Source organism: Lepisma saccharinum, chromosome 20, assembly GCF_977018435.1.
Source record: "Lepisma saccharinum chromosome 20, izLepSacc3.1, whole genome shotgun sequence".
NCBI classification, from domain to species: Eukaryota; Metazoa; Arthropoda; class Insecta; order Zygentoma; family Lepismatidae; genus Lepisma; species Lepisma saccharinum.
Genome location: NC_139248.1, coordinates 37,129,985 through 37,146,984, shown reverse-complemented (window position 1 = coordinate 37,146,984; position 17,000 = coordinate 37,129,985). Strand labels below are relative to the sequence as shown.

The window sequence follows — 17,000 nt, the reverse complement described above, 5'->3', positions numbered from 1 at the left end:
GAAGAAAAATATGCACTTTCAGAATTCAAATTGCATCAAAACAAAACTAATTCTGGTGAGAAAAGCATAAAAGCAGCATGTGAAATAAAATAAACAAAAAAATTTAAACCATTATCTATGTTCAATTAATGATTCTTACAGTACATTGATCAGCTGCTGCTCCAATTTAGCCACTCATCCATAATACTAAAAAAATTCAATCTCTCTCATTTTCCCATACAATTACTCTCACTTACCACCATAATTGTTTTTCATTTCACTTTAAAAAATGAATCTAAAAACATACAGAAGTTTCAAATCCACCATAAGAAGATCAACTTGGTTCCAGCCATATCAGATCGTAACTCCACAATCGATGCAGGTGTTCAGATATGCATGAGTAAGGTAATGGGGCAATGGTCACTTCCATAGACCTCATCACGGATAACATTGTCGCACAACTTGGAAACAAGCTCATCAGAGAGAACAAAGTAATCCAATCGCCTGAAACAAAACCATCTTAATGTATTTGCTAACAATGATATTTGCCTTATAATGAAAAAAATTACAAACAGAAAGAGAGAGAGAGAGATAGGTATAACTATTTCAACTGTAAATACATCTTAAGATTAAACTAGAGGGTCACATAGAGAATCTCCCCAGTGATATTGACATATTAATCTTGTGTTGTCGGATATATCGGTATCGGAAAGTATCAGTTGGAATTTATTTACTGATACCTAACGATACTTTTCTGGCATTTTGCATTTTGTAAAAATGCTGCCCCACACTTTCTGGAAATTACGCAATTTGAAGTTTATTTATATTTTGCACCAGTTTTGTAAAAAACTCAATATGCTGACCAAGGCAGAAATTTATTTTATTTTAAGATATAAACTAAACGTTACGTTTTAACCTTCTAGCAAGGTCTTCTTCAGACTCTGTACAAAGTACAAATGAAATAAGGTACAAAACAGGAAGATATATATACACAAAAATAACTCCCCTCCAGACACAAGATTATTAGAAAGATTTCTAGGTGTTCCAGCAGGTGGCCTTCTCCTGTCAACTATTGTTTCACCTGACAGGCAATTTAGATAAACATTTCCTTTCATCTGGAATGTGGTTGGACTCTTCATCTCACGCTCTTTTTCCTTATCCTTTCTGTCTTCATTCCTCTTCCTTCTTTTCTCCTCCTTTGTTCTTGTCATTTCCACTCTTTCTAACACATTTTTCCATTCTTTGTTTATCTTCAGTCCCCCATTCCAGTCCATTGTGTCTTCTTCTCCTTCCATTTTCTCACTAGTACTCTCTTCTCCCTTCCTATCTGCTTAGCCTCATCCCACTCTATGTCACGTCCTGTTTCTTTTGTGTGTTTATGTCGTACATCATCCCTATGTTCTTTCAACCTGTCTTTCAGTCTCTTTTATCTTCCTGTTTTGTACCTTATTTCATTTGTATTTGGTACAGAGTCTGAAGAAGACCTTGCTAGAAGGTTGAAACGTAACGTTTAGTTCATGTTTTAAAATAAAATAAATTTCTGCCTTGGTCAGCATATTGAGTTTTTGGTTGTCATGAAAACAAGGCTTAATGGTGTTATAACCAGGTTTGTGTGAAAACCAAGATCTTGTGATAACATAAGATGAAATTTAACATTATGCAATTATTGGATATTTTAAAGCAAAGATTTTTTGTACATTTGTGCATATAATTAGAATGGAATACTTACGCACTAATATTAATCAATATATTGAACAACTTTTAATTATTACGGTATTGGTGGGAATCAGTGAGACTACTGATACCGGTTCAAAGTGGTATCGGCTTAGTCCTAGTTGTATTGTTTGAGACTTAGAAGTGTCCTGATGGCATTGTTTTGTGTTTACCTTTTCATAATTTTGTTTTCAAAAATAAATAAACAAATTGGGTTTTTTCTTTCCCTGTAGGGAAAATCTGTATTTGTATTTTGCCACAATTAGGATGTGTGACAATTAGATGTAATTTATGAAGGGGCACTCACACAGAAAACCTATTTCAAGGCCAGAACTCATGCTGGGAACTCAGGTGGCGAGATCAGATTGTACGGGAAATTTTCTATAAATACTGTATTATGGATTGTTGTTGATCATAATTCTGTATAGAAACAAAAAAAGCAAGATGTGTCCTCTTTTTGAGTAAGAAAACTATACTGTACTTTTGGTGTTGAGAATGTGTTGTACTAGGTGTAATCTATTCCCATTACTTAGAAGGGATAAAAAATTACACACTGCTATTCATGATGGATGCAGTAAAAGTGGTTTTAATATTGTATGAGAATACGATAAGGTGTGTAGTAGTACATGTAAATTCCGCCATTGTGTGAGGGCAGCACTGCCAAGTGGCAACAGCTGACCGGAAGGGTAGAGTGATTCACGTGAGGCACTTGCTGTAGAGACTGTGAGCAGTGCACGATGTTTGCTGTGCAATCCACGTTTCGAAGTGGGCTGACTGGTGGTAAGGTTGTAGTATTTGTGTACTACGTTTTTTTTTTCTTTTGTGAAATAAATCTGTTGTTCAACATATGGGCTTTCTGTGCAGTGTGGTGATTATTGTGTACTGAAATTTCATGTTTGCACATTGCGAAATTTGATAGTTTTTTTTTATTAATTTTGAAGGCTCACTGGCTTCATTCACTGAAGATATGGCATCTGGTGACGTCTCCGTACTGGTATATTGATTTGTGGTGTACCCTTGGGGATGGTGTCTGGGTGATTCTTTGAAAATGGAAATTGGGAAGTTGCAGGAAATATTTTTTGGTATGGCCCACCATATTCAAATTCATGCATTAAAACAAAGTTCAGATTTATTTTCATGCTTAAATTCATAACAAAGTATTATTCAATATTCGAAAAAGATTAAGTAAAAAAATTGCAACTGTATATTACACTGACTGTATAATTATAATAGTTCATATGGTAGCGATGAGCAGATTTATAATTTTTAAAAGTTGAATTTCAAGTATTTAACACTCAACTGGGTTTTTCCATAATATTATACAGGGTGTCATTTTAATGGAACCCACAGACCACAGAAACGTACAAAGGACATCAAAACAAACAACTTTTCTCAGTAACATTTTTCTCGTTGGTGTGTCATTTCGGCGCTACAGTCGTTCAAAGAAGCCAATTTTGCCACCTGAATGCTTGCAACCACACACAATATATTTCTTTTAGAATTTATGTTGAACTAAAAAAATACTGTATGTCCAAGAGGATTGTTGGAGATTACGTATCTAGTCATATGTGATAAGTGTTGATACATAGTGGCTCTTGGCGAAAGAACTGTTCTCGTGGTCTCACGATTTTAATAATCATCAATTTGCCCATTCCTTCAGGTGAGCATTTGGTTCAAGTTTATTTCCATGTGAAACAGTAAAGAAAAGTAATTGCACAACTTAATAGTTACGTGGAAAAATAACTGAGTTACTATTACTAATTTCATAATGTAAGTAGTTTACAGTTACTGTTACTCGAAAATTTTACTGATACTTCCAAAGATTCAGCTGCAGAACTGAAAACCAGAATAGGCCAAATCCGTGAAGAACTATGAAACAGGACATTGTGTGGTGCCAACATGTGTAAATAAATTAGATGCGCTACAAAACTATATTTAACTATTATAGAACGAACAAATAATTACTCTGCTGCTAGTTTTCCTTTATTCCAGGTTTTCAAATAAATAATTTTCTGATACTATGTATAGAAATTTCATCTGTAATTTCTATCCTTAGTTTACTTCCAATGTTGCGAATAACTATTTCTGATTTTTAATTAAATTTAATATAAAAATTTTTTTGGTCTTAGTGTAATCCTGAAGAAATGAAACATAATTTGGAACACATTAGAATTCTGCAAGTAGAATTTACCAAGAAACTAAAATTTACAGCCTTATGAAACATTTTTAACCATTCATTCGTTAGTGTGCAGACAATTCAAAAATTTTGAACGGTCACTGTCACACACAAACTTCCCTGCAGAAAACTCATTTTACTGACTTCTCTTCTATTGTGTATCCAGGATGTGTATCCAGGATTCTTCTGACATTTTTCTTTCAAAATTGCAATATTAAAATACAGGAAAAAATAAAGATGCAGAATTCTATGTTCATTCACTTCAAGGACAAAGGATTGAGAATCGATAGAGTGCGCTAATAGTTATAAATATTTACAAATCGTACACTGAACATCTGCAAATTTATGAAAAAAAATCTGGTTAAGTCACCGATAAAAGGTATAAATATGTTCAAGTACTGCTATAAAAATAAATAAAGTGAATTCTAGTCAATGCAGCATTCGCTTCAAACATAATTGTAAATTGTTTTCAATTACTTCAATTAATGTCCGTATTTTGTGCATTTCGTGTTTGAATTAACCACAGTTATCTTTATATTTTCTATTCTGCTTTTAAAATAGTAAAATAAATACATAATACAATACAATGGATTTTATATTAATATTTCGACTATTCCTATCTTCCATTGCTGATAAATTGGTTGTTTTTCTAATAAGAACATACAACTAAAATGGGCACGGTGGCTCAGTCGGTAACGCGTCTGACTACCATGCTCAAGGTCCCGGATTCGATCCCCGGCCGGTTCAAATCTGGGAACTTTTCTAATGTTGGAAGCAGCCCCGGCGCCCACCCAACGTCGAATGACATGGTTACCTGGGGGAAACCCTGGGGGGTAAAGGCAGTCAGGGGCGTGATGCTGATCACATCACCCCCACTCACGACCGGATCAAGAAGGTGTGGGGCGTTACCCCCACACCCCCTATACGCCTTCATGGCGTTGTGCTAAGCACAGGGGAAGGAAGGAAGGAAGGAAGGAAGTTGCACTCTGCTCTTGCGAGAGGCCAAGCACCCGAGAGAAGCCGCACTCCGCCTTCCAGCCAGAGAGGTTGAACTCTGCCTTTGGCAAGAGAACCCACTCCACTTTCGAGTGAGAGATACCCCACTCTGCTTATTGGCGAGAGAACAACTCCACTTTAGAGTGAGAGGACCCACTCCGCTTGCTGCGAGAGGTTTTCTTCCCCTATCAACCTGGGGCCCCTGCCAGGGTAGTGTGGCGTTGGGTTTCCAGACAACCTACTCTCTCTTTCAGGGGAACCCGTGACGACTGCGGCGACCAGGCCCTAAATAAAATTAGGTCCCCATACTCCCCATTGCTGCCTTACTGCGAGGAATGAATTGGATGTTCCCTGCTCCCACCCTTATCTCTTCGAGTCTAAAGGTGGTACAGGTAAATGCACGTGAGTGGTAAAGGTAAAGGTAAAGACACGTGTGTAAGTGTGCTACCGGACATCCTTGTGATCGGAATATAATAAACTGTTACATCTATATATAAACCTGGTTTAGTCTTTCTTTACACCCAGCAAGCCCTGAGATATTTCCGAGTCTTTGTACTACGACTGAATTAGTTAGCACATATGGGTAAACTTTTGCTGACCACCCAACTGCAGTGTTTAGCATGATGAACGCAGCCAGTATCAGTACTCCTGCGCCGTGGTGCTGAGCACTGCGTGGGTGGACGTTTCAATTCCCCTCAAATGCAAGACATGGAGTGAAAATTTGTGGCAGATTAACAAAACTTCTCTCATGGATAAGGCAAATGGCTGCTTATAGCTGCCACCTATTAGGTTAGCTGTTTAGACATTTCATTGGGTGGGATCTCCATTTCCTCTGTTAACTGCCGATTCTCTGCTAGCTTTAGAAGGCTCGGGTAAATGGGGAAATCACTAGGGACACGGAAATTTCGCAAAAGCTTTAAATGCAAAATTACTTTCAAGTGTGCAAAATTTTGTTTCGAGTCAAGTGGACGTGAGTTATGACCATTTTCGGCTCCAATTTATTGACAAAGTTCCGCGAAATACAAATCAAGATGTGAAATGAAACAAAAAGTGTCGAAGTTCACGGAATAACACCGAAATTTAGTTATCAAAACAAAAAAAAAAACACATTAATTTACCTTCTTTCATAATAAAACATTGGAATGTTATTTTGCTCGTAAAAGTTCAACATTTCATTACAGGTGACAAGGACCGTGTAAAGTAGTTTTACATCATCTGAAGCACGAAGCCGCACAGTGCAAACAGTGTCGGTGATAAGTATTTAGCCTCTTTCTTCTCCGTTCGTTCATTTCTCCATTCCTGCAACTCAGGCCATCTCGCTCCCAACGTAATGCGTAAATACGTTGCTCATGCACAAAATACAGAAAATTAGTTTTCTGCTGTTAATGTTATGTTTTTGTAGCTAAAACACAAATGTTACAGTAGGACTATTTTTCTTTCAGGCAAAGTTTGTGGTCCAGGAAATTCCAATGAGAGGCCTACAGAAGGTTGTGTGTAGTCTGTCTCCCCATTACGCAACACACAAAAATACAAGTTTCAAGAATTTTCGTGTCCGCGTTTCTTGTGCACTTGTTCATAGTTTCTTTGGCAAATTACAATGCCCAAAGTTATTTCAGTATTTGAACGTGCTTAAGAGTTCGAGGAAGAAGGATTCTACATCTCAGACAAGCTAAAAAAATACTGATGTGTCGGTACTGCAATCAACGAATTGACTGGTCATGGCGAGATACATGCATAAAACATTGCACTAGTAGCAATGCACACATTTGCAAGAATGTGCCTATTCTAAAAGCATGTTCACAATTAGATTTTTTGAGAGGGTACAAAGCTTTTCAGGATATGGTAAAGAGTGATGTGAAAGAGTCAGGTGCATCTTTGAATATAATTACCGTATTTACGTGTGTATAATGCGCATGCGTGTATAATACGCACTCTCGTTTTTGATGGGGAAAAGCAACAAAAAATATATCTCGTATATAATGCGCAGTACAATTCAGGTCCCAGAAATGGCTTTCTTAGTGTCGGACTAACATTTACGTATTTCATTTAAAATTAATCAGTAGATCATAAAAACGAGCTTTTCCGTGTTTCCGTAGCTGCTGCATTCACCACGTGACCTTGAACTTCCTGATGTTAGGCTTTTCACAGGAGAGGAGGGAGCAAAGTTATCAACTGCCCATTCAAGGTCGCAGTGCGTGATGATTACAATAGATGCAGCATGATGAAAAAAGTTTTAAGGTAATGGGAATATCGAACAAGATGGATGGAAGTGAAGACATTTCAGACAGCTTGTATTAGTAACTGGGAGTGAATGACGAAATTAAGTGTAAACGTTATTTATTTATTTACGCGAGTCAAGCTGCAATAGTGCAGTAAATATACAGTAGTTATTTCTATTTGGTAAGTGTTGACGTAATTATTTTACCTTCATATTTGTTAGTCAACTCTCGATAGAATGACCTTTCACAGTTCCCGGTAAATAGGTAGTTATTTCGAAGGGGTCATTATAGGAATTTGCACCAATAACGATTATTGGGAGATAATTGGGCAGAATGAATGTTGGATTTAATACGGGTCTACTAGAGCATTGTCTCTTACAAGATGAACTGGTAAGATAAGATCTCTCGAAAGATCTTACCATTCTAGGCACAAAAAAAAAAAAAAAGTGGGACTGTAAATTTCATTCTGGTTTGGCTGTGTAAAATACATTGTAAAAATGTCACGTTTTCCTTCCTTCGACCAACTTCTAATTCACCCCGTCCCCCATTCCAGGGAGCAGTCCATACTCTTCCTCGACTTGAATTGTAAGCCAGCCTGAAAAAGGAAACACTCAATTTGCGATCTGTTTGCACCCAATGCGTATTCTAAGACACATTGAACAGTGTCGCACTCGATAATCATTTTGGTTTGGAATTGTATTTCACTAAAGTGAAACTGTATATTTAGTCCAGATTAGCCCAAAAGCATAAAATGAACTCAAAACAAGCTTTATGAAACCTGCATATTTTCAGATATCAAAATGGATGATCATTATTTACTCTCATGTTAATCGACGATAATCGGTGTCAGATGAAATATTTAGCACTTTTTTATAAATCGTTCTCAGCTTACACATTGAGCACCCCCTCCCCCACCCCTCCCCATGAATGGTTCTGAAGATAAGCGGCGATTATATTGTGTGCATTCCCTTGCTCTGAGTGTTCAGGAAGTTTATCCTTGTGTCAGATGCAAAATAAAATTTACAGTTTTGTTTATCAGAAGGTGCAGAACATGAAGTTGTTTTAACTCTTGTTTTTCTTTCTGAAGATCGAATTTCGTTATCGTCAAAACAAAACAGCTTTGCTAGATTCAAAACAATGATTTTTGCCTTAGCGCTGGATGAGTCATTGCTGTTATCGGCAAGTGACAACTTCGCAGACACTAGACAAAACACTGGCACCAGTTGCAGTGTAAAACGGCTGGAAGTTCGATCAACAGGTGATTGAAGGGAAAATCCTCCTTATTTCAAAGATAACGCAACTGTCGAAAGCGGAACTTTTGTGTGAAGAAGAAAGAAATGACCCTTTCTTTACGTTTTACCTTGCAACAGACAATAATACGGGCAATATTTCAATAGATTTAAAAAAAAAAAATAGGACCTGAAATCTGCAATTATTACATTGCCGTGCAGACCAGTGGCGGAGAATGAGCTAGGAAGAGGGGGCACTTTTTTTTTTTTTACTTGTCCTATGGTTTTTGTTTGTTTTCAAGAATGTATCCAGAACTGGTTGCCCATTTTAGAAGTCAAAGGAAAGGAAGAGCGGTCCACTTCCACCCTCGCCTGCAATCAGCCTGTGTGCACACATGAGCAAGAAAACAATCGGCATTGCACCCACCCACCCTAAACGTTTGCTGAGAAGAAAAGAGGGAGAAGTCACTCGGCCAACGGAACACTTTTGGCAAATATTAGGACATTGGCACAGTTGCGAAAATGTATGAAGTGGTAAACGGGAGTTATGATGCACGTAAGATCGAAGTGAACTTTTGCAGAAATGCAAAATGCAATAAGAGGGTTGACGATCTTTAGTTGGCCTATGTGGCTTTGATTATCTCTAATAGTTTCGCTTATTTATGAAGTGTTACAGGGAACAAAGAACAAGTTTTGAATGAAAGCAGTTACCGGAAGTTGTCCGCTACAAGGCCGATATAAAATAACATCCACGCATATTCTATCTCTTCTCGCGTATCCAAGAGCAAACGAAATCACAATGGCAAAACAAGCCTGGTGTGTGGGGTAGCGGCCGTCGGCTGCGGGGTAACATTGGTTCACTTGGGGGAGGGGAGGGCAGAGGTCAAGTGCTATTGGGTATCACTGAAGCGTGGTCTGGTGTTTACTTTTAGATCAGACCCACTTGCGAGCGGTAGAGTGCTTGTGAAGGGAATGAGTGCGAATAAAATTAGTGCAAAAACATATTTTTCACCCGATCTCGGTTCATGACAGTTTCTAAGGTGAAAACAATTTTTGTGGAAGTTATTTCTCCTGCGAAAAATACCGCTTGACATGCTTCCCGTGTGACGGGAGGCGCATGCTTGAATGCCGCCAGAACGGAGCTGCTTTTCTCGATGTCGCAATACTAAGTGAAAACTCATGGAAAACTGCCATTTCGCTTTTGAAAGTTATTTTTGAAAATTATTATTGCTAAAGAAAGACAATATGTATATATATACATGTTATACGCAGTGACATATTAAAAAAAAATGTGCAATTTCATTTTGGCTGTCCGAATTATTCCGTGCATATAAACTGCACCACAGTTTTAGGGGGCAAAAATTTTGGAAAAAGTGCACATTATACACGCGTAAATACGGTAATATGCTGCTAGCACTTAAAGAAGATCACAAAAGCTTTGTGACACTAACTGTGCAAGTGTAGTTGTTTTCTGTTAGTAATGTTGACTGTGAGCGTGCTTTTTCAGCTTATGGTAATATAATGACCAACCAGAGATACAATTTAAAACCATGCAATGCAGATGTTATATTAAGTGTACACTTTAACTGATAAAAGGTAGGTGCAGACTACTTAACTTTGACTTTGATTTACCGCTTTTCACCGCTTTTATATACCGAAATTGTAAAAATGTGAAATTCATTAATTTTATTTACAATAAATCAGTGTCCCTAGTAATCACTTATTATTAGAAGTCAAGGAGTAAAAATTGTAATCATTTTTACATACTGTGATCAAAGTGTCCTGGATTCGGTTCACAGTAGAGACTTGTAACTTTAAACTGTAAATCTACCGATTAGCCCATAAGCATAAAGAGAACAGCATAAAGTTTAATGAGCTTTATCAAACTTGCACATATTTAGATGTCAAAATTAGGGGGATGTCGTTATTTACTTGTAAGTTAAGCAATGCTTTGTTGCACTACAAGTACATTACTCATTATTAGAGACCAGATTTTAAAGGGAATTCTTTTCTTTATTCTTCAACACGGATCATGGAATAAATAACTACAGGGTTGATGATTATCTTCCACCAACAAGCTAACATGGTTTTGATTTCCCTTTTTTCCCTTTTTCAGCCCACATTCCCCTTTTTCTCCTTTTTAAATACATTTTCCTTTCTGGTCTCTTTATTGACTAATCTTTCAGCCTAAATGCCATTTTTTCCCTTTTTAAAAAACATCTTCCTTAGTCCCTTTATTGACAAGTTATCAAGTATTTTGTACGACTGTATTTTTCCTAAACAAAACATTCAGCAATTGTCTATTTGGTGCAGCTTAGAGGAAAGAAAGAACAAGCACCTTCTACCTTACCTTCCCTCCATGAATGTTGGGAGTACGTTGCAGCGATTGTTTGCAACAATGTGATCTGGGCTTAGCAGTAACAAACGCATTGTAAGCGGCACGCCTGTAGAGATGACAGTGTACTTGTCTGCTAGATTTAGACATTTACTGTGAAGTTTTTTAGAATAGTTTTAACTTTATTGTGTGCCAGTGACGACAGTATTGAGTGTCAGTGCAATGGCGAAGCCAGGTAAACGTGGCAGCAAGCTATGGAATGTGGTAAGCGGTTTCAAGGAAGATTTCATCGAAACGGATAGTAAGATTATTTATTTTCAAAAAAAGAAAATGATAAAGGAATATAGTTTATTTCTGTACTCCACTAAAATATTATTTTAAATGAAAGCACAATATATACCATTCACATATAAAAAGGGATACTTTAAATTTCTTGCATTTTTTACTTTACTTCATACGAAACATATATGAAAGGTACATATTGTGCTTTCATTTAAAATAATATTTCTAGTGGAGTGCAAAAATAAAGTAAGGTCCTTTTCCATTTCCTTTTTTGGCAATAATTTTCCCTTTGTTGTCCTTCTTGGAGTAAAATGTATCCCTTTAACCGGTCTCTTACTTATTATGTATATTGTTATGAAGGGTGTGGTAACATTGACAATTGTGAACAACTCTGAAAATAGAGATTCTTATAACACCAAACATTAGAACACAATAAATATACTGACACTATAATTGTACACATCTGTTAAAATTTGATCTAGTTATATGCACCTACCAGCCTACATTCCTTGATCTTGCATTTGACATGTATGTCCAGAATGTGTATGCACCAGTTTCATCAGGGTACAAATCCCTATAGGAGTCCACAAAACCAGCATCCAACAACTCTGTGAAGCCTTCCCTTTCTTCCTTTGTAAAGCCTGCACTCTTATGGTTCGTTTTTGGGTTGGCAAGATCTGAAGTCCAAAGAAATTACATCATGTGCTATCTGCATATTAGTCGGTTACTCGAGGCTTAACTTTTTTGTAGTAAATAAATCAGACATTTCATATTATATAAAGTCCATCCAATTGTGCATGTTAGTTACTATTCTTGACATTCTTTGATAAGTACTCTTCACGCACCACCACATTATACAGAGGTTGTTCACTTTATATCAGACTATTTGCGATTCGGTGCTGCCACCTGGCGTATCATGCTGGAACTATGGGTCTGCTGGCAGGAGCAGTGTTGTGTCTGACCTTGTAGGTGTGTGAGTGTTGGTAGTGAATGTTATCAAATGGCGTCGAAAACCAACCGGTATTGGGAGGGTTACATAGTGGCCCTTTTCCAATCTAAGTTTCCATACACATTGTGAAATACTTGGGGTGACTACTGCGAAAGTTATTGTGGCCCGTTACACACAACAGGCTCTCCTTGCGAAACATTCACCCACGAAAACCACCAGAAGGGCTGCAAGCAAAGTGTCACATACCGTGACATTGACGGCAGGGGGCGCAGCAACTTTGTTCGTCAGTGCAGGGAAAGTCCCCCACGTGGCTTTATGGTTGTGACGGGATTCGGATGTGAGGGTAAGTTGATGATATGCAAGGTGGACAAAAACGTGAAGGTGAATGCCAGATACTTCCAAGACTCCATTCTGACACCTATCTATCCAAGAGACATCCCACAATTGTATGGAATGGACGCGAACCAGGTGATGATCCATATGGACAAGGCTTCGAGTCATACCGCCAGAACATCACTACGTTTTTATCAGGAAATGGCAGAGAAATTAGGAATTCATGTCATTCTGTTTGAAGACAATCCTGTGAAAAGCCCAGATGCCAGTCCAATGGATTTTTGCGCATTTGAACTGTTGAAACGACGTCTTCAACATCGCCGCCCACGCACCCTGGATGGTCAATGGAAAGCTTACAGGGAGGAGTGCGACAGAATTCCCATGCCTGTCCGGTGCCGGAGCTTGCTGCAATGGAAACTGCGATGCCGGGCAATAGTCCACAATGCTGGGGGTCCAATAGAACATGATCGGAGGTGGTGGCGTGGTATCTCTTAAGGTGAGTACCCATCAAAAATGGTCGGATATAAAGCGAACAACCTTCTGTAATCAAGATCAGTTAGTATGAAGATAAAAATATTTCTAATAGAATAATAGACAATAGACAATACCACAAAAAAAAAATTGGTAAGGCTTAGCCTTTAGCCCAGCAAACGGAGGACTTTTCAAGCATGTGCTTTTCACATTTGCTGCAATGTACCAAAAAAATCGTAGCTCGAGAACTAATTGTCATAGAGAAATTAAATTGGTTTTCTTTCTTAAGAACAAGGCTTTTAACAGGGGTGAAATTTATGTGCTGTACATCTTAGTAATGACAGTTAAAGGAAGAAGAAGAAAAAATGGTATTCTGCATGACCCTGTGCCCACAACAATACACCAAAGTGAATGAAAAAAAATGTTATATGTAGCAGTGGTAGATTCCTACAACTGTGCAAAGTTTCGTTGCGAGCAGGCTGATACTTCTTGGGGGGGAAAAAACAATGTCCAACAGCTACAGTGTTGCCAGCTTATGGAAATAATTTCTGGAATTTTGCTTCTAGCGAATGGACCAAATGGAGGGAAGCACAATAAAAGACCACTCGTTGAGCATATGTCAAATGCAACCCCCAATTTTGGAAAAAAAATTGGAACTATTCAGCATTTCCGAAAGCTGTAATTTTGGCAAATTTTGAAAATTTTGCCCGTGAATCCCCGTTGGACCCTTAATTACACACATTGTTAAAATGTTTTTTTGTACTCATAATTGCATGTAAAATTGAAATAAATCAGAAGAAAGTGGTGGTTCAGAAGTTATACCCGATTTTATGAACTCCATTCCATTAATATAAAATAGGGAAATAAAGAACATTTTCAAACTCCGCTTGATAATAATAGTAACAGTGGATATATATTATTTTCGAGTATGTCGTTCTTTCATACAAAGGAACAAAAAAGATTAGAACCAAAATATCATGTGTAGTTTTCAAGAAATGATAGGTTAATTGATAACCACGTGGTGCTGGAAAAACCATTTCCCGTCTGACCTCAATAAGTCTACAGCAATTGGGAAGATGTTTTCCCATTTGCTTACTAAAGGTTAAGAGAAATACGAGTTACAGAATAATAAATAAATTATAAAAATATATTCAAAACCATGAATAATGGAAAAATGAAGCCGATTTTTACACTTTCATGATATAAGTTAATATGAGTTTATCAAATAATCAAAATTAAAAACAAATAATTTTCCACCATGGCCTACATGAATATATACTTGCCTATTTCTTTATGTGCTACATTCAAATCTCCACACAACACAACAGGTTTGTCCTTGTCCAAATCTTTCAGGTATTCACGAAATTTTTTGTCCCATCTCATTCTTTTTGGTAGTGTCACAAGTCCTCTTCCTGCATTTGGAACATCTACATTGAAAAGGAAAGTACTGAATTAATTTCATTACTGATATAGTGAATATGACACAATGTTAATGTGATATTCTTACATGCAAGTTAAGTAAAGTGTAAACAAAGAATGAAAAAATCCAAATTTGAATGTTGATAGGGTATATAAATAAACCTTAAAGATTTTTAACCTAGTGCATAATATGCAGTTTTTCATCCTATGTTCATAACCTTCACATTCACCAACAGCCTCCCTAAAATTTTCCCCAAAGACTCTGTTGTCTAAATATTACCCAGATGCAAAATTACTATGTAAATCAGTTATAATTATAAAGAATTTGATTAACAATACCTTTATTGGTTAAACTAATTGTATTAATTTTGAACATCTTTATTGTATTTCACAATTGATGAAAATGAGAGAAAATATCATGTTTAAATACCAATCTGAAATGCAGGAGTGAGCGTGTGGGTGAAATTTACACAGGCGATGTTTCTAAGGCCCTGTGAGGGGAACTAAGGAAGCCTCATAGCTGATTCAAGGTCATGACATTCAAAAGTGTTTGCTGGAAGGTACTGAGAAGGGTCGCCTCAGTCACACTCATTGGTAAAGATGAGAGAAATATTTCAAAATCTATCGAGTCATTTTTACCCATTCACATGTCCTTGAGGGTTAATGATGATGGGATGATGGTTTAAAATGGCTTTTCTGGTTTAAAATGGTTTCTGCTGTACTGGAAATTTCAATTTCAATAAATAAATCCACGAAACATTATTCCTGAAAAATCTGATGAATATAAAAGTTATCAGATTAATGATTTGTTTCATTCGCACTAGATTCTATAAATTTTGAAAATATCGCTTAAGATTGTGTTAAGAGTGATATTTTCTTAACTTAAGACCTTTAGTGTTGATGTGTCGCAGTGCTGCAGCAAAGTACTTTAAGGATATGAAAACTGTTGCCGAAAAGAAGATAATTTTCTTAAAAATAATATCAGTTGACTTTTAGAAAAAAAGGGTTTTGTAGTTGGTTTTTCTTCACTCTAAGCAATCTCAAAAGCAGATTATCAGTTTTTAAGAAAGTAGAGACAGAAATAATAATACTAATAATAATAAAATGAAGAGCTTCGCCGGGAAAATACGTCTAGGGAACTCGCATTCACCACGAAAGTACATTTAAAGAAAGAAGAAAATATATCAGAACTAGTAAATAAATATTATTTAATGCCTTAAAAGATAATACAATGACAGGACACCCCTGGAACAGTAAGGAGGATTGTCTATGTCATCACTACACGTCATGAGCCACTAGAATGACTCATGAAGGACAGTGAGTGCTCTGTAGGCATGCAGACTGCTGCCGGCAGTCAAAATGAGTGGACGATGCAAGCTGAGTGAGGCTTCATGGGGTATGATAATATTATGCCCTGGTTCATGTAGTTTTCCAGCTTAGGTTTAAATGTAGCAATTCAATGTATCCCCACTCTTCACAAATAGGTAAATTTACACCATGTCCATGTAGTGTAATTACGATGGCTGCTGGAAAAGTCTCTGCAATAAAGACGAAAAAAGACATGTGAAATTCTGGGAATGGCTTTATTGTTTTTCAAAGTATTCACCCTTAAGATCGATACACTTTTGCATACGCTCAAATCAATTTTGAAAGCATTTTCTCCACTCTGAAGCTGATACCTCAGAAATTTTCTCCACTCTGAAGCTGATACCTCAGAAACAGCTGTTCGGAATGCATCAACAGCTGCTTCAGGCGACACAAATTGCTCAAAACACATCTTATTTTTCATGTGTGGGAACAAAAAGAAGTCATTAGGTGATAAATCAGGTGACTACAGACAATGAGTCATTAATTAGACATTTTTACTGGACAAAAAATCAAGTTTGGTGTGCTGAGTGGGAACTGGCGTTGTCGTGGTGAAGAATAATGTGACGATTTGGGTTTGTTTTACATAATTCATTGATGACCTCTGGCAAACAAATTGTTGTATACCACTCAGCATTTACATCCTTCGATCTTCTAAAGCTATTGTTGCCACATGTCCGGTATAACCGAAGAAACAAGCAATCATTTGCTTGGCAGCACTCCTCGAACGAACAACTTTTGTTGGTTTCAGCTCACTTTGAAACACCCAAAGAGTGGATTGCTGTTTAGTTTTAGGTTCGTATGAATAGATACAAGTTTCATCACCTGTAACGATAGTACACCAAATTTGGCTTTCCTCGGTTGAATTTTTGAGCATTTCTTTACACAATTTACACGAGCCTGTTTTTGAGCTTCGGTCATGTTGTGTGGGATCCAACGGCTTGAAAGTTTCCGTATGTTCAGATGACCATGCAAAATCATATGTATTGCTTTCATGTCAATGTTCAAGGATGCCTGAATCTCACAGTATGTCACATGCCGATCAATCTCTATCATTTCACGCACAGCATCAACATTACTAGCAACAACAGATGTGGATGAACAACCTTCACAAAATCCATCACCGAGAAATGTGCGACCACGCTGGAATTCGGAAAACCAATTGAATGCTGGAATTCAAAAAACCAATTGTACCCAGTCCTATTGGATGGTGCTACACCCCCAAAAGCCAAATGAAGTCACTCGATGCATTGTTTCGGTGTTAAACTACATTTGAAATCATAAGAAATCATTGCCCAAAAGTGTTCACGAGAATTTCCATTTCTCACATGAAACTACTAGGGTCAAGTGCCCATATTTCGGATAGGTTCCTAATTTCGGATACCAAGAAATTTCCACCTTAGAACAGCAGCGCCGAAGTGCAGATAGTGCCAACTAACACACTATTTCGTCCCAAAGTTTCACCCTTGTGCGTGACCTTGAGCAATGTTTCTTTAGTGTATGGCTGATATTTCTGACTTTTCCGGAGTTTTGA

General features: G+C 37.3%; 1 protein-coding gene across 1 annotated transcript in view; it reads right to left on the bottom strand.

Moving 5' to 3' along the window:
• Window positions 1–6: 6 nt before the first annotated feature.
• Window positions 7–17,000, bottom strand: part of Rrp1 (Recombination repair protein 1) — a 55,952-nt gene continuing 38,958 nt past the window's right edge. Inside the window, exons 5-7 of the mRNA XM_083141405.1 lie at window positions 13,966–14,109; window positions 11,426–11,606; window positions 7–483 (exon numbers count right to left, since the gene is read on the bottom strand). Coding sequence (XP_082997531.1) covers window positions 366–483; window positions 11,426–11,606; window positions 13,966–14,109 — 443 coding nt within the window. The 3' untranslated portion in view covers window positions 7–365. The remainder of the gene's footprint in view (window positions 484–11,425; window positions 11,607–13,965; window positions 14,110–17,000) is intronic.